The sequence below is a fragment of the Cyprinus carpio genome, chromosome B17 (genome assembly GCF_018340385.1).
Source record: "Cyprinus carpio isolate SPL01 chromosome B17, ASM1834038v1, whole genome shotgun sequence".
Classification (NCBI taxonomy): Eukaryota; Metazoa; Chordata; class Actinopteri; order Cypriniformes; family Cyprinidae; genus Cyprinus; species Cyprinus carpio.
In genome coordinates, this window is record NC_056613.1 from 23533394 (window position 1) to 23552207 (window position 18814).

At 39.1% G+C, this 18814-nt stretch overlaps 2 protein-coding genes and 1 long non-coding RNA gene across 3 annotated transcripts in view; all 3 read right to left on the reverse strand.

Annotated features, from left to right (window-relative positions):
• Positions 1-486: 486 nt before the first annotated feature.
• On the reverse strand, positions 487-5276 carry LOC109052510 (gap junction delta-2 protein-like). Its single transcript, XM_042742861.1, has 2 exons — positions 4621-5276; positions 487-3515 (listed from the first exon to the last, which is right to left on the reverse strand). Exons 1-2 carry the CDS (start codon positions 4689-4691, stop codon positions 2657-2659), a joined length of 930 nt encoding a protein of 309 aa, XP_042598795.1. The 5' UTR covers positions 4692-5276; the 3' UTR covers positions 487-2656.
• A 5071-nt stretch (positions 5277-10347) lies between these two features.
• LOC122140191 lies at positions 10348-13432 on the reverse strand. Its single transcript, XR_006156881.1, has 2 exons — positions 13111-13432; positions 10348-11112 (listed from the first exon to the last, which is right to left on the reverse strand). It is a non-coding gene; the product is annotated as an uncharacterized LOC122140191 (long non-coding RNA).
• Positions 13433-13646: 214 nt separating this feature from the next.
• aqr (aquarius intron-binding spliceosomal factor) overlaps positions 13647-18814 on the reverse strand; it is a 44819-nt gene continuing 39651 nt past the window's right edge. Inside the window, 5 exon segments of the mRNA XM_042742056.1 lie at positions 13647-13941; positions 13944-14022; positions 15247-15359; positions 15833-16002; positions 17215-17300. Coding sequence (XP_042597990.1) covers positions 13763-13941; positions 13944-14022; positions 15247-15359; positions 15833-16002; positions 17215-17300 — 627 coding nt within the window. The 3' untranslated portion in view covers positions 13647-13762.

Below are 18814 nucleotides of genomic sequence, written 5' to 3' on the forward strand. Positions count from 1 at the left end.
GCAGAGTTTCTGCGCAGCCCTTCCAGGACACTGCGGTTCAATGAAATCTCAGAGGAGCAGCACGAGTGTTTGTGTGTGTGTGTGTGTGTGTGTGTGTGTGCGTGTGCACGGCAAGAAAACAAAAGATCAGGCCCATCACTTTTATCACCATCTTTGTAAAGAAGTGGATTTAATTCACAGTATATCATCCATCTTCATTTCATTCAGTTTACACATGTACCATCCTCAAGACCACAAGGACTGGAGGCTCAGAAAGGAACAGCCCGGCATTTTCTGTGTTCACTTCATGCAAGGCCCTTTTTATCAATATGCAAATCAATCAGGATAAAATTACAATGTATATGAGGTACTGCGACATTACACGCTCATACCGTTGTTTGCTCTCAGATGATGATGATGCTCCGAGGAGAATCGCCTCCTAAAAAGAAAAAAAAAGAAATAAAGATATCTTGATTTTTTTTTGTTTTGTGTTGATGTAGTATTGTAACGTGTTTGGTCACCTCAGGCCTGCAAACAAGACATTTTTGTTGGTTTTAACTGCAGTGGAGACATCTCAGCGTGCACAATGCATTTCAAGAGAGTCTCTGTCTGTGGGTTTGCAGCACACATGAAAGTGGCCGCATCACCTGACCTCTCACATGATGTATGACACGTCAGAGCATGCAGAATTACATTCATACATAACCCAATCATTTTGTCATTTAGGAGGAGCTGTAAAAACACCAGGTCAGCTCTTGCAGAAAATGCACGGGAGAGAATGAGAGACGGTGAGGGGAGGGAGGGAGGGGAGACTGCAGTACATATAAGGCAAGAGAGATACCAGTTCATGTTTTATTAAAGCTTTGCTCTGTCAGGTCCAGTACAGTCTTTCAGCTCTGGTCTTTCGTTTCTCAGTAAGGACCACGAAGTTGTAAAAATCTCAGGAGTCCTGGAATGCTTATCCAAGGAGAGAGGAATTACTGAGAGAAAAGGGAAGATTGCACTGTACAGTCAAGCCATTTTGTTCCCGTCCCCACCGCCTGCCCCTTTTCATAACACCAAATGTCCATCCTCCCAGGGGTCATCCCGTCAGGTTTGATCTGAGACGGTCGGTCACAAACTGTTCTTTATCCTCGGTGACCTTCAAGACGTGTCAGTTCTTAAGCGTATGTAGGGGGGTGGGGTGACATATCAATACTCGAGCAAATGCCGCATAGATTTCATCCCCTGAAATTGTCTTGAATATAAGTTCTTAAGCATGCAATACTTTCCCTTCAAGCTCAGAAATGCAGAGAACATCTCCTCTCTGTGCACGCATTTGCTTGTCATAAATATATGGTGGCATAATCATAAAGAACCATTCAAAGAGGAGAAACAAAATGACATCTTAATGATCAGAAGTTAAACAATAGTTTCTGAACAAAGCCTTAAACCAGTTTAAAATGAAAACACACGCCTGCTAGAATACACTTGCATTGTCATAGAGAGTGGAAGAGATACAGCAGGCGTGGGATTTTCACTTAATAGTACATACCCCCCCCCCCCCCAAAAAAAAAAAATACTGCTTACAAATATTGCTGGAATTGTTGTGTGAAAAACCAGCATGAGAGCACAAAACATTGCTGAAACACTGTTCTGTCATTTGTTAGCAGGAAATGATGGCTGTCCTGTGTAGAAAAAGACCAGCACTTTATTTCCATCTGGCCATTTTTCGAAATGAAAGAGAAGGAAGAATGCATTATGCCATTTTCAGTTCATTTACAACGAATAGAGCTAAAGCAAGTCTGGACGCAATAAGCATAATTTAAGCAATAAATCTGCTTTATGGATATGGTTATATTCTTCAGAATAGATTTTATATGTATATATGCATATATTTATATACAAGTATGGCACTTGATTACACTTAAAGCGTGAAAAAAAACACGTCACAAATGAAAGCAGAGGGCGCTTTGGTGTTGAAATTAAGGAAATCATCACAGACTTTAAGCATTTGCAGCAAATTCACCCCTGCTCACGCACACACACACACACACACACACACACACACACAAGGACACAACAGCAGATTTGCAATGGAGCTCATCACATAGCCTGCGTTAAGGTCAATGGTGCGGTACAGGCAACCAAAAGGAAAGAAACAGTAGCAGAAGCGATAGTGTTTGATACATGAATGGTGTGTCGAGACTCTCCCGATGTGCGATATTATGTCAGCATCATGTTCACTTTTTAGTGCAAGACGCATTTACTCCCTTCAAGTACAGTAGAGCAGCTGGTTCGGTCACACTTCACATGTCAGTGCTCATGGCACAGCAGTTGTCATGGAGCCGCTTGTAGTTTTACCGTAATGAATCATATAGCATGCATTGTGTGCAACATGGACAGTGTCATGTCAAGTGTCACCGCAGCTTACAGAGAGGCAATATGCATTCAGGTATCAGCATTTGCTCTTTGTGTACATCTCAGAGTACAAACGTTGCTAAAAAGTTGCATTATTCTGTAGTGAACCACTTTACAAACGTGTTTGTCGTCCACAGTTGCCAATGGAGTCTTTAAAACAGTAACAAAAAAGTCCTACCCCGTGTTCTTGCAATTCATGAACCTTACGTGGCGATGGGACTCGTCCACAGTCTCGAACTCAGCGGCGCGCGGGCTTCGGGTTCTCGTTACGCACCCGTTACACGTAGGCGGAGTCACTGGACTGAGTGCGGCCGAAATTGGGCATACTCATCCGGGGCAAATCCTTGTTCCGGATCTCGTAGATGGACTTCCTGCGGGCCCTCACGCCCCTCACAGCCGTTTTGATCTTCCTCCAGCCCAAGTGATTGAGCTCGGCCAGATTGAGGACCACGCAAAAGCCACTGACCGCGAACATGAAGACGAGGAATACGGTTTTCTCCGTGGGTCTGGACACGTAGCACTCCACCTCCTTGATGCATGGGTATCGATCGCACTCGTACACGGCGGGCACGTTGAATCCGTACAAGAAATACTGGCCCACCAGAAAGCCGATTTCCAGAGCGTTTCTGAACACCACCTGAATGATGTAAAACCTGGAAATGCCCTCCTGCCGCCGCATTTTGGACTTGCCCGGTTTCTTGCCCGAGCTGTCCATTTCTTTGGCCTCCAGACAGTCGGGCTCGGCTTCTTTGGTGGAGTTCTCCGTGTTCTGCAGTACTCCGTTCATGATGGTGTTCTTGATCTTTTGGTTCTTGGCCTCCTCTCGTTTCAGGGAATCCTGCTCCTTATTATCCAGAGAGAGGAGGACGGTTGCGGTGGAGTAACGTCGCTCCTTTTGCTTGGCCGACTGATGGACAGAGTATGTGATGAAGCAGAGACTCGGCGTGCAGACCATTATGATCTGGAAAACCCAATATCTGATGTGAGATATGGGGAACGCTTTGTCATAGCATGCCTGGATGCAGCCCGGCTGCAAGGCGTTACAGACAAACATGGTCTGCTCATCATCATACACGGTCTCTCCCACTATAGCTACAATTAGGATCCGGAAGATCACCACCACAGTGAGCAGGATCCTAAAGAACAAGCACACAGAAAAATAAATGTGTCAATATACGAGTTTGAGCTGCAGGGAGCTGTCCGGTGCTGAAACCGGGCTGCGCTTCATTTCGCTCTCACTGAATGCTGCATATGGATTATGCAGATAGCCCTTGGTATGTCATGTTTGATACTGTACTTTAGCGAATTTGAGCATGGCGTTTCACAAAGCATCACACCTCCCTGCATTGCTTTAAATGAAATACAAAACAAACACAAATAAATAGGTAAAGTTCACTAATAAGGGTAGAATGATGCCCAGTGCTGAAAATGTGGTGCATTTTCAACCACTGAATGCTTTTATTTTAGTTTCACTTAAAACAAGATGCTTTATATTTTACATATACAGACACTAAGTAATTGGCACATGTTTTCCTGCATTTCTATTGTATATTAGTGAGAGTTACTGCGCACAGTTGGCAAAAAGCATCACTTTGCCTCAAAAGGTGGCTTTAAATAAAGCAATAAAACAAACTAATAAAAATAAATGTATAAGTGGCAGGTTTACTATTGATAGTGGGTTATTAGGGAGCTGAATAAATACAGGTGGGTTCGCAACCAATGAATGATGCATTTCAGTCACCTTTCACTGTGGTCCAATAACGCGATATTTTACAAATGCGTTGTATATATGTGTTTTTGATTTTGTTTTATAATCTACGGTATTTGAAGAACGTGTAATAGGCGGTAACGCCTTTTTTTTTTTTTTTTTTTTTTGTGCACACCTGGCAACAAGCATCCCTCTGCGTTCAAACGTGGCTTTAAATGAAGCAAAAATATTAAAATGCATAAGAAAAAATAAAGCTGTCAATATAAGGCCAGTTCAGTGTCGTTTAAACTAAAGGGTGCTGTCCAGTGCTGAAACCAGTCGCCTTCACAACGATTGCATTCAGTTGCATTATATTTTTCATGTTTACTACGCAAACATTTTTTGCTAGGTCATGTTGGTTTTTTATCCTTATGGTGTGTTCTGTATTTTAAAGGGTGAAATGGGCGACTACGCCTGTTTGCAAAGATAAAAACGTATTTTCCCCCCAAAACGAGCTGAATCTCGGCGTCAGATGCACTGACATTAGCTCTTACCTTCCGATCATAGTGGAGTGCTGCTGGACAGCAGCCTCCAAGAGCCTCTCTAGTATGGTCCATTCCCCCATCGCTGCTCATCCGCAGACTCTGCTCCAAATCCAGGGAAAAACGTGAATATTTCTTCTTACTGTCCGCCGTTATGAGCTGCGCCAGCTGTGGCAGTGCTGATGCTGGAAGATGCCACACTTCTCCTCGTCTTCGAGTCTGGAGTGGAGTCATGTGAGCCCTCCTATCTTCGATCTCCACATCAGATTGATGGTGTGGGTGGAGGGCGGCGGGCTTTAATATGGCATCAGTGCTGTGGAGAGCCCTGCTGCGTCATATGTGGCTTTATCTCGAGCTGCCAAAACGCGCTGATTTCATATGTGTGATGATGTTCATACTCTGGGAATGAAGCCGGATTCGGTCCGGTGATGATGACCTCGTGTCATGGTTAAGGAGGGCAGAGGTGACCTCCACCTTTTTATTTATTTGAGGGACTTGAGGCTCATACTTGTTGCTGTGTATTTTGAAAGACGACACAGCTGTTGGAGCGCAAATGTCCTTGAGTACAGAGAGGACCTTTAGCTCCGCCCTGTTCACATGAAGCAGCAGTGTAAAACAGCGCTGGTGCTCTGGACACAGTGAGGTGAAAGTGTCAGCTGATTCTCTGTTTAAGTAAAGACACTTTTGGCCCCGCCCATCGAACGCCCATAGACATGCGCAGTTACACCAAACCATCTTTTTTGCAGTTTGACTATTTTAAGGGACTACAGTGTCCCCGAAGATATTTGTTCCTTTTGACAACCACGCAGTCACAATATTTTATGTCTTCATTTTTAACACTTTATCAATTATCACCTCATGTCTTGATAGCATACTTGATATCTTTAAAATAGATGCCATTTGCATTGATTTATTTTTTAATTGTGGTGTAATAGCATCTGCTAAATATGTTGTATTGGTAGCTTTTGAGATTAAGATATTTTAAATGACCTTACTTCAAAATACTATTCTGGCAGTTTCATTCATGTATTGAGTGATTTTAGCAGGAAAGATGTAGACACCATATTACCTGATTGAAACAGGTTCAAGCGAAGTCTGCAAATACAAGTGACACAGCAAATGGCACAGCAAAAAAACAACTGTTTTCCTAAAACTCTCCCAATATAAACACAAACACCTATTCCTGCTCCAAACGCACACTGTTGGCTGAACAACATTGATTTCATTCTCAATGCCAATAATGCATAAAGTGTGCATAAAGAAAAAATAAATAAAATCTTTGTACAAAGCTGGCAAAACTAGACCAGTCCATGAAGACTGGAGATTACATTCTTCCTTGATAAAATAAAAATGTCAGGTTGCAACACCGGTCCCATTCTGACATCAGGAAGAAGAAGAGATGAACAGTTCAGCATGAGAGGGAACAGGCTGCTCACATCATGAATCTGCCTGGAATATTCAATGAAACAACTGACTGTGCATAGAAAATGGTGCTGAATTAGATCAATATAATACTAGCTAAGAAAAAAAGTATTACATTGTTCTTCCCTCCATTCTGAGTGATTTGCTTTGTTCATATATCAATGTCAGTAAATCACATTTCACAAATACACCAAAATGCTGGTAATTTTCAAACAATCAATGCTGAATAATACTGATGCAATAAACTTCTGAATTTTTTTAAGAAAATGGACATGAATCCACACACAGTCACGGGGGTTGTTCTGTACGTGTGAGGGTTAAATGAGAAAAGCAGTGTGGGGTTCATCACATATGGCAGAAGCACAGCAAGGCATTCAGGCCTTTTTACATCCTTGATCTCACACACAAATGAAATATTTAGAGGCTGGTTCCAACCACAGCGGCTGTCAAATGTGCTTCCTCCACCGCACGCTGCAAGGATGCCCTGTGTGTACGGCCCACGCTGCCAGCACAAACTTGAAATTAAAACCAGGCAATTTTGGCTGGTGAAGGTTCCCCTCAGGACTGCTGGGAGGAAAGGAGAGAAAGACACACAGAGAGAGAGAGAGAGGCTGTGCACAGACAGGAACTGGGACTTGTGCGGTCATCACAGTATTAACAGTCTAAAAAATTGTATTAACACACCAACAGATGGAAGGATAGAACAGTATCAGACAGAATGACAGTTAGAACGAGAGATAGACAGACAGACAGATGGATGGGCTGATGGATGGACTGATGAACTGATGGATGAAACTGATGGACTGATGGATGGGCTGATGGATGAAACTGATGGACTGATGGGCTAATGGGGATGGATGGATGGATGGACTGGTGGATGGACTGATGGACTGATAGATGAAACTGATGGATGGATGGATGGATGGGCTGATGGATGGATGGACTGATGGACTGGTGGATGGACTTATGGATGGGCTGATGGATGGACTGATGGACTGACGGATGGATGGGCTAATGTGGATGGATGGATGGATGGATGGATGGACGGGCTGATGGAGGGATGGGCTAAAAGGATGGACTGATGGATGAGCTGATGGATGGATGGATTGGCTGATGGATGGACTGATAGATGGACGGATGGGCTGATGGATGGATGAATAGATGGGATGATAGATGGGCTAATGGATGGATGGGCTGATGAATGGATGAATGGACGGATGGATGGGCCAAAAGGATGGACTGATGGATGGATGGGCTGATGGATGAGCTGATGTATGGATGTACTGATGGATGGGCTGATGGATGGATGGGCTGATGGATGGACTGATGAATGAGCTGATGTATGGATGGATGGATGGATGGATGTCTGATGGGACGGGTGGATGGACTGATGGGCTAATGGATGGACTGATGGATGGGGTAATAGACTGATGAATGGACTGATGGATGGGCTGATGGATGGATGGACTGATGGATGGATGGACTGATGGATGGCCTGTTAGATGTGTGACTCTGGTCCTGCAGAGGGCAGCACTGAATGAGCTGCTGGAGAACTGAAGGTTTCTCTGGTTACACTGCTTGGCTCTGCAGTTCCTGGCGGTTCCTGATGTCTCTCTAATCTGACACCACAGTCAGTCTCTAATTACTGCCTCGATACAAACTCAGCACAATCCCATGTGAACTCACATTTCCTCTCATATCCTGAACCTCCGGATGAAAGCGAGCTCTGATTTTTCATACACGAGACTTAACATGTCCCTTAACCTGCCAGCATATTTAAAAATAGAAACACTTCCACTTTAATATTCATCAGAGATGATTATTATTCTCAACTCAAATGTACTATTTCATCGTCACTCCTAAAACAACCTGCCCTCAGAGCATAACAATACTTGCATATCATGCTTAAGAAAAACAAATGCCATTTTGGTAACACTTTAGTTTAGGGATTAATTCTCACTATTAACTAGTTGAATGCATGTGACTAGAATAATGGCTGTTGACTAAACAATAGTATCAAATAGTATCAAGTCGACGATATCGCTGGATATTAAGTGTCTCCAACTAAGCAAGCCAGAGGTGAAATGGGCAAGGAACCAAAACTCCATCAGTTACAGAATGGATTTTTTTTTTTTTTTTAAATATATAGTGAGAATTGGCCCCTAAACTGAAGGCTGACTGTATATATTATATATATATTATATATATTATATATATATTGGCCCCTATATATATATATATTTTTTTTTTTTTTAAAGAAAGCTTTATTTTTTTCTCTTCTTCTCCTCAATGTTTTACAGCTTGATTCTTATCACCATCAGATATTTATTGATTCATTATTAAAATCAGGGGATCTTCAGGATCTTACAGTCCAATTTCCACTTTTCAGCAGCCATGAATTCAATAACAATATACAGTGTATGTATATATGTATATACAGTCGTGGCCAAAAATATTGGCACCCTTGGTAAATATGATCAAAAAAGGCTGTGAAAATTAATCTGCATTGTTAATCCTTTTGGTCTTTTATTTAAAAAATTCACAAAAAAAATCTAACCTTTCATTGGATAATAAGAATTTAAAACGGAGGGGAAATATAATTATGAAATGAATGTTTTTCTCAAATACTCGTTGGTCACAATTATTGGCACCCCTATAAATTCTTATGAGTTAAATATCTCTGAAGTATATTCCCATTCAAATTCACAATTTTGAGCACTCCAGCATGATTATAAACATGAAATCATCCAGCTCTGGCTTCCTGTTTCACAGAAATATAACGAGGAGGGAAAACAAAGTCCAAATTCCCTTAATCATTCATCACAATGAGAAAAAACAAAGAATGTATTTCTGATGTGCAGCAAAAGATAATTGAGCTTCACAAATTGGTGAAGTGGCTTTAAGAAAAGAGCTAGAGCAGTGAAAATTCCCATTTCCACCATCAGGGCAATAATTAAGAATTTCCAACCAACAGAAAATGTTACGAAACTGCCTAGAAGAGGACGTGTGTCTATAATCGTCATAATGTGCAGTGAGAAGGAGTGTTTGAATAGCTAAAGACTCTCTAAGGGTCACAGCTGGAGAATTGCAGAAAATACTTGAGTCTCTGGTTCAGAAAACCTTTAAAAAAATTGTCAAACAGAACCTACATCAACACATGTTGTTTGGGAGGGTTGCAAGAAAATTCTCCTAGCTCATCCAAAAACAAACTAAAGCATATTCAGTTATCAGCCATAACTGGAACTTTAAATGGGACTGGCTTCTATGGTCAGATGCAACTAAAAAAAAATGAGCTTTTTAGCAGCAAACACTCAAGATGGGTTTGGTGAACACAGAGAAAAAAAAAGTACTCCATGTGTACAATGAAATATACTGCTGTATTTTTGATGTTGTGGGCCTATATTTCTGCTGGAGCTCTTGTTTAGACATATGGCATCATGGATTCTATCAAATACCAACAGATAAAAAATCAGTAAGTGACTGACTCTGTTAGAAATCTTATAATGGGCCACGTTTGGATCTTCCAACCGTAAAATAACCCAAACAACACACAAACCTCAAAAACAACACAGAAATGGGTCACTGAGCTCAAAACCAAGCTTCTGCTAGAGCCATTCCAGTCCTCTGACCTGAACCCTACGGAAAATGAGAGGAGTGAACTGAACAGGAGAAGCTGGGAATCTAAAGGGTCTGGAGTGATTCTGGATGAAGGAGTGGTCTCTGATCTCTTGTCAGGTGTTCTCTAACCTCATCAGGCATTATAGGAGAAAATTTAGACCTGTTAAACTTGCAAATGGAGGTTTCAATAAGTATTGAATAAAAGGGTGCCATTAATTGTGGCCAATGTGTATTAGAGAAATACATTTATTTCATAATGATATTTCCCCCATTTTAAATCTTATTATCCAATGAAAGGATACATTTTTGTGAATTTTTTTAATAAAAGACCAAAAGGATTAACAATGCAGATGAATTTTCACAGCCTTTTTTGATCATATTTACCAAGGGCGCCAATACTTTTGGCCACGAATATATATATATATATATATATATATATATATATAAACAAACATAAAATGACTTGTATTTAATACACGTGTGGTTTGCAAATCACAAATTTGTTTCTTCAGTAGATCAGTGCAATTTAAGTTTTAGTAATTTTACCGTTTTTCACATTTTTGTGTTCATATTTTTTGCTCAAGTACATCAAGTTAAACTAAAAGAAAATATATATATATATAAAATTATAAAATAATACATGTAATTTTGTTTATTTTGTTTATTTAAAGTTGTAGTTAGTTGTTGTTGTGTATTATGTGGAGCTGAAAATCAGTTTATTCATTAATCTGTGAGAATAATGGGAATGTTGCAGTTCTAAATACTAGTATTTGACATGATCGTACAGATTGTTGACAAATTGATTCAAACAGAATAATGCACAATAATGTACTGATACAAACTTTTACTTCTGCACTTTCTTGACCTGAAATGGACTGTTTTGTGGCCTGTATGGAGACTCGGCGGCTGGTTTGAAGATCTGCATCTTGCGTCCTGGACCGCACAAAGGTTTCAAAGGTGGTCTCATGAAGTCTCTAGAGAAGAGTGTTTAACAAACTCTTCTTGTAATATAAGTATACTTATGTGTTTCAACATTGTGAACTCAGACATCAGTACCAGAAAACTGTCAATTTTCACATTCAAGCAGCCTAAGAAAAAGAGATACAGAGAAGCAAGAAAGTGATACTAAGGCTTTAACAAAGCATCGTGGTCTAGTCACAGAGAATAAAAGGCACAGTAAACTGTCAAAAACAGTTCATGTTGACTATTAATACGGCTGAGCACTCTTCTTGGCTATTGGTCTCAGCACAGCGCTTTGCCATGCCTCATGTTCTGGGCACACTTTCTGCCCAGATTGGCCCCCTCCATCAGCAGGTCGGCCAGCCGGTCCAGACCCAGGCAGACGGTGAAAGGGGCGACGAGGCCGTACAGACCCCCCAGCATAATGCTCAAGGGCCAGCCGAGAAACAGCAGCACCAGCAGCCAGACGATGCCCCAGAAAAACGAGCCGCACGACATCCTCCGCTGCAGGAATACCAAACAGCTTTTTAACATTTCGTTCACACACACTACTCTTTTTTTTTTTTTTTTTTTTTCAAAGTCAGTGCATTCAGTTTACCAAGCAGTGCTGTTCTCCAGGAAGAATTTGGGTTTTTAATTAGGATGCAAACACACTCCTGTCTTCAGAATATTAATACATCACTGCAATAGAGTTTCAGAGCTAATGAGAGCAGTAATTAGGAGAGTGAGATCAGATACATCACTCCCTTAAAGGAACAGTTCACCCAGAAAATGACAATTTTCAGAAATGTACACAAACTCATCTACCTCCTCGATGGCATGAGTGTTTCTTCATCAGGTTTGGAGAAATGTAGCATTGCATCAGTGTCTCAGCAATGGATGCTCTGCAGTGAATGGGTGCCGTCAGAATGAGAGTCCAAACAGATGATAAAAACATCACAATAATCCACAAGTAATCCACACCACTCCAGTCCATCAGTTAACATCTGGAGAAGACAGAAGCTGAAACAAATCCATCAAGACGTTTTTAACTTGAAACCATTGCTTCTGGCTAAAATACGAGTCCGTAATAACACTTCCTCCAGTGAAAAAGTGGTCTGGTCTGAGTCAGGAGAGAAATCTGCACAGATCAAGCACCCTTTACAAGCCCAAACAGCTCTAAACAAATACGTGGCTGGATTTTGATGTGAGAGACAACAGGTGTTTTTTTTTTGTTTTTTTTTTACTGGAGGAAGCGTTATTATGGACTCATATTTTGTCCAGAAGCAATGGTTTTAAGTTAAAAATGTCTTAATGGACTTGTTTCTTACAAACATGCAGCTTTTGTGCTTCACTTATTGTGATGTTTTTATCATCTATCTGGACTCTCATTCTGACGGCACCCATTCACTGCAGAGCATCCATTGCTGAGAAACTGATGCAATGCTACATTTCTACAAATCTGATGAAGAAACAAACTGTAACTTAGATGGCTTGAGCCTGAGTACACCTGGATGTAAATCTCACTGTGATTTCACAGGAATTTGTTTGAAGAGCATCTGAGAGAGCGCTGGATGGAGAAACCAGCTTTCAAATCAGGCCTCACAACACTGATGGTGAGCAAGTGCAATAATAATGTAGTACTTCATCTGTTAATTTGAGTGAAAACAGTTGTTAGTTCACAGGGCATTCACTAACTATACAACTTAGGATTTTAAAAATGTGTTAGTAAATGTTGAAATTAACATTACCTGAGATTAATAAAAACTGCAGTAGATTTTTTTGTTTGTTTGTTCAAGTTTAACCTTATTTTAAAGTGTTTACATCATGCAAAAACATTTTAGGTTTTTTTTGTCATGAATTTTCAGCAAACTTGTACACTTTAGAATCATGTCAGTTGATTACAGACACACTGAAATATGTTTAGGTGCAATAGTTTTACCTTCATGTGATTTCTCTTAAATGACTATGAGCAAAGAGTGGCACATTTACCCCACCCCACTCCTCATTTTGATATTTAACTGATAGTAATGCTGTTTTTATTTTTTTACTGCAATGCCATTGAAAATGTGGGCTCCCAAAGGAAAAGTAAAAACTGGGCATTTCATAATTACAAAAGTATTTTGATTTACTTTGACTCATGCACTAAATGGTAGGTTTAATGGTATTTATAAAAAAAAAAATAAAAAAAAAAGTTAATAAAATGACAAAATTGACAAACCAGAAGTCATGTCATGTGATCAGCGTGCGGTCTTTCTACTACAATAACTGACAGTAAAAGCCACGGCTGGTTTGAGGAAGTCACATGCTGCTGTGTCAATCCTTTCTGCTCTGGAGTATGCTTTTGTTTCAAATGTCCAGCTTTTAATGAGACCATTTACAAAACCCGTTCTGCAAGCTGATAAAACACTACATATAAAACACTCTTTAAATCCGCATTAAAGGTTAAATCACATTTAGCTCATCCTGTTGTGTTACTGACCAAACCCTGCTAGTCTTGAACATGAACATGAAAGGACTTACTGGGAGCGACCGTCGAGTTGCGTAATAAATTCTTCTTGAAAGCGGTGTAAATGTTTCCTGGAGCTCCTGCTGAGAGACGCCAGAGAGCCTGATGAAGCTGAGTTTCCAGCAGTCAGTCACAGCTCTGGCAGCACTCGGGACAGCTGGAGAAAGACGTCTTTCACGAGTTACACAACCAACACATTCACGTGATCTACACTCAGATATGTGCTCAAGTTCCCTGTTTACAGGACAGGGATACCAGCAGCTAAAGCTAAAACCACAAAATACAAATAACAATAATAACAATTTGCTAAGGCAACATGTCTCATTTTAAGTTAAATTTACTAAAATAACAAACTTCTTATAAACTATGTAAAAAAAAAAAAAAAAAAATCTAATTTACTAAAACTTTACAAGTACTAACTAACATAAGTCTAATTCAAACTGACATTTGAGTGAGTGTCTAATAGAAAACTGGCTACTGGGATACAAAACAATAAGATTTGAGGGGAAACTATGGTGTGTTAGATAAATAAAAGGCATGACTTAAAGAGTGCATTTTTAATTAATTTTTATTACAAAAGCCCTCTTACAAAAGATGAATGAACATTCAACACTCAATGTTCGTTAACGGTAATAATCTAAAACATCTGTAGGGGAAGAAGGTTCTCTAGGGCTCTTCATCCTCATCACTGTCGCCGCTGTCGCTGTCTCTGCCTGGGTGTTCAGGCATTTTGGTATGATCCTGCTCTTCCTCCTCATTCTTCGTCTGTCTTTGTTTTTCCCTCATCATTCTTCATCTTTATTTTTTGTTTGTCAGTCGTCTTTCGTCTTTTTTTGTTTGTTCTTAGTCTTCCTCAGCTGTTGTTCGGCCTCCATGGGTTCCTCTGTATTCAGCAGCTGACGAGGAGGATCCAGGAGCTGCTGCTGCTGCAGAAAGAGAAGCAGTTAATGAATCATGAACTGTGAATCAGACACTGTACCGTTTGACAGAAAGGATCCCCAGTTACAATTTTTGATGCATCTTAATTTTTCAGCATCTCATTGTTAACTTGCAGTGCATTCACCTGTATCTGTAATATTTTGTCCTCTTAATAAAACATGACTCATAAAATTCAATTTCAATGTTTTTTTTGTTTTTACTGCTTTGAAACACCAATATCTATATTAACATTCTAAGCCCTAAAATGAGTGCAAAAACTATATTTTGAAACAACTTTACAGTGCAATTAATAGAACATTTCACAAAAAATACGTTTATATAAACCTCATATTTAAGCATAGTCAATGACTATTTATGTTATTACATTTAATTGGTCAGAACAAAAACAGCAGATGGGCTGAATGAAAATGCTAATTCATTCTCATGCAGTAAGAAGTGCAGAACCCCAGTTAGTTCTTTACACAAAGTTATCAGCACTACTTTATTGAGCATCATACAACATGCAAAATGCAGTTGAACCGTCTTTAAAGTCAGCTCTCTTCAGTTATGCATTACTAGATTTGCAACTGAACACTGAATTACACTAAAAAAACTGACCCAAACTGGGCTCAAAACCCAAAAGGTCCCATTGGGACCTTGCTTTGTTCATGGCGGAAAATTTACAGCATTGAAAAGCACAGCTGCATCACATGTGAATTCAGCCAATGAGTGAAGCAAAGCACCAGTTCAATCAGCATCAGACGTTCAGAACAAGACATCCAAACTACAACAGACAGACCAGCTGTTCATTTCCTTCAGAATGTCATACTCGAGTTTTCCCGAGCAGAGGTTTCATTTTTACAAATGCTACAAAATCGAGCTTGAAGCTCTTACTACATTAAGTAATTTTTATTTTAATTAAAAAAAAAAAAAAAACTAGTGCTTAACCTTTAAAGAATGTTGTCTAATAAACTCAGCAGGTCAAACTAAATATTATATGAGCTGCTTTATCTGCAATATAATTACCAAAATGGGTCTGTTTGGGGTTTAAAACAGATCAAATCAAAATAAGACCGAATCAGGAGTTAACTCACTCTGCAACACACTGGATCATTTATCATCAATGTGACACCCATTCGTGCTCTATTCAAGGACAGCTGCTCACACGTCCAAGCTGTCTAAAGCTCTGCATTATATGTCACAAACGTCTCTGCAAACATGAGCACACTTACTTGTCTGTGCTGCTGCATGCTCTGAATCATGTGCATGTACATGTTGTAAACCAGGTTAGCCATCTCCGGCATGTCCTTGAGCACCTGATCAGGCTGGGCTGACCGTGTGTACTCTTTGTTGTGTGTGGTGCTGAGAGAGAGAGAGAGAGGGAGAGAGAGAGAGAGAGAGGGAGAGATAGAGAGCGAGAGAGATAGATAGCGAGCCAGACGAGAGAGAGAGAGAGGATGATATAGAGATACAGAGAGAGAGAGAGCGAGAGGGATAGAGAGAGCGAGAGAGAGGGAGAGAGAGAGAGAGAGAGGCTTCAGCACACTTCTCCAGGAAACACTCAGTCACAAGACTCAAATTTAAAACAATGTGTGAACATGTATATATTTTTTCCTGATAGAGAAAGAGAAGCCTGACTGATACAATTCAAACCTAGTGATGATATAAAGATTAAATTCACAAAAACAGATGTTTTGCCAAACACAAATAGCTTCTGCTACTCATGTTATAAAGCTGCAGGAGACTCTATGTCTTCGAGATAACGTCACACACACACACACACACACACACACACACACACACACGTGCCGGCTGTACTCACAGAGCTGTAGTATTCATGGGGCCGGATGTGCAGCTGCAGGGGTCGGGCGGTCAGCTGGCTAAAGGCTGGCGTCAGCTCGTAGCAGTTCTGGAAGAGAGACACTCGAGCAAATATGTAGAGGCCGAGCCTCGCACGAGACATGGCCACAACCAGACGCCGCACATCTCTGAGTGAAGACAGAAAACATCAGTCACTTCCAACAACACATCTGTGTCAGTGCTATTTTAACATACTATTGTAGTCTTTGTTAATATCACTTTTATATTTTGTTTACACTTCAGTTTTAAAGTTTGCCATTTTTTATCTTTTTTGTTTTAACATGCCAACATAGACTTTTTTTTTACTTATTAATTTTTAGTTTTAGATATTGTAGTCGAAAATGAGAACTAATAAAAACTTTACATTTTTAACATTTTATTTTATTTCAGTTAATATTTATAATTTTTTTAAAAGGTAAATTTTAGAAAATTATTAATTAACAAATGTAATTGTTATGTGTAGCTAATATTTTAAACAACAGATTTAAATATCCCTTGGTCAATTTAAAAAGATTTGTTTTGTTCATATTTATTATAGTTAAGTAAAACCATAAAAACATTTTCACAACTTGTATAATATGTAATATGAGACCCTGCACCACAAAACCAGTCTTAAGGGTCAATTTTTCGAAATTGAGATTTCTACATCATCTGAAAGCTGAATAAATAATCTCTCCATTGATGTATGGTTTGTTAGGGAGGACAATATTTGTCTGAGATACAACTATTTGAAAATCTGGAATCTGAGGGAGCAAAAAAATCTAAATATTGAGAAAATCATCTTTAAAGTTGTTCAAATGAAGTTCTTAGCAATGCATATTACTTATCAAAAATTAAGTTTTGATATATTTACGGTAGGACATTTACTAAATATCTTCATGGAACATGATCTTTTCTTAATATCGTAATGATTTTTAGAATAAAAGAGAAATCAATAATTTTGACCCATACAATGTATTTTTGTCTATTGCTACAAATATACCCCAGAGACTTAAGACTGCTTTTGTGCTCCAGGGACACGTATATAATATTGTTGTATAATAACAACAAATTCAATTCCAGCTAGTTTCCAAAGCAAAGCATCTCATTCTCGTTTAGTTTAACTTAACAAAACTGAAATAAAAATTAATATGGAGATATTTAAAAACAACTAATAAAAATATGTAGTTTTTTTAGTGTGATATTTATTTTATCATTGTTAGTATTTTAATGATGGTTTTGTTACATTTATTTTGATTTTTTTAACCAGATTTAGTTTGTTTTAGATTTGTATGGTTTTATTTTTGTTACTTTAAACTACATATTTTAATAATAATTAAACAGCCACAGGAAGTGCTCACCTCAAATGTCCTACGGCTTTGGTGCGGACCAGCGAGAGGATGATGTAATCGTTCTGTTGACCCTGGAACCTGTCCACTGTGGTCACCTACAAGACAAAGGGCAGTCTGTTATATAAGCAATGAGGGTCGAGGGTTTATTTGAACTGAAGAGCACGAGCTCCTCTGCATTTGCACACTACTGTCTGACCGGATCTAGATTTCTGAAGTCATGGACGGTCACTTCATCCTGTTAAAAGCATGATGAATGAAACAGATCGAAAGTCTCTCTCAGGAGAGAATGTGTGATCAAGTCAACAGATCTCTTCCTTAAGCTCAGAAACTCAAACTCTTACTGACTGAATCATCAAATACCATCAACTCCATGACGAGAAAACTCAACCAAACCAGCAACGTTTCAGCCAGCAGTCAGATAAGTACAGATGTAACGATTAACCGCGAGCCAACATTCAAATGTGTGATGGTTCAAAACGATGCTAAACAAATCGTGATTCATTTAGGGTTAGGAGTTTATATGCATGTATGTCTGAGGGGAACTTACTGTCTGTAGTTCAGATAGTATTTTTTATTTTCAGCTTGTCTCTGTATAATGCATATTAAAGTTCATAAGTGCAGCGCTGCTTTGTTTAAGGCTTTAAGCTCCACCTGCTGGCAGAGAGTGGATGCGTCTCGATTCAGCGTTCGCTCGTCCGCCGTTTCATGCAGATATTTTTATGTATAGTTTCACAAAACTGAAGTCAAAATATTCTTTTTTTGCTTCAAAATTTTGAAATTATACAATCTACTTTAGATTAAAAACTGCTCATGTTGTTTGGATCATAATTAAATGCAGTGGTTGCCTCATTTTAAATTGAAAGAGCACAGACAAAGCCTTGTTTTGTTTATATTAAGAGATTTATTTTATTTGTGTTACTCATTTGATTTGGGGCTTGTTTTAAAATTTCAATTAAGTTTTGTTATTTACATTTACATTCTATTTAAATTTTGTCATTTAGCAGACGTTTTCTCCAAAGCTACTTACAAACGAGGACAACAAGCAATCAAAACAACAAAAGAGCAATAATATGCAAGTGCTATATTAGTATATTATTATAGTTATATTTCAATTTCACAAAGAAATGTACAGCATTTTGTCCAAGCAATAATAAAAGGACACATTTAATTCATAATTCATCTTAAATCTAATTTTGTTTAAAAAATAAAATCGTGAATCGAATCGTGAGTTGAGTGAATCGTTACATCCCTACAGATAAGTTCGTTCATTTGTTACATTTCAAGTAATAAAATCTTTCTTTTAATCACACTGATGGAAATTTACGCTCCTCAGCTGAAACTGGATCTATGGACGACGTCCTACAAGAACACACACTTTTCTACTTGGAAATCTGTGACAGCAAAAATGTCAAGATGGAAGGAAGTTAATATTTGATTTTCTCCATTTGATTCGACACATTTAAAACAAACACAAGACTTAAGCTAAAGGGTGTAATATTGTACAATATTGAGATGATGAGCTGCAGAGTTCTCCCCAAAACCAGCCCAGAGTCTGTCTGGATCTGCTCATGACGTCACAGCAGACAGCCTAGTATTTGATTTCCTGTGG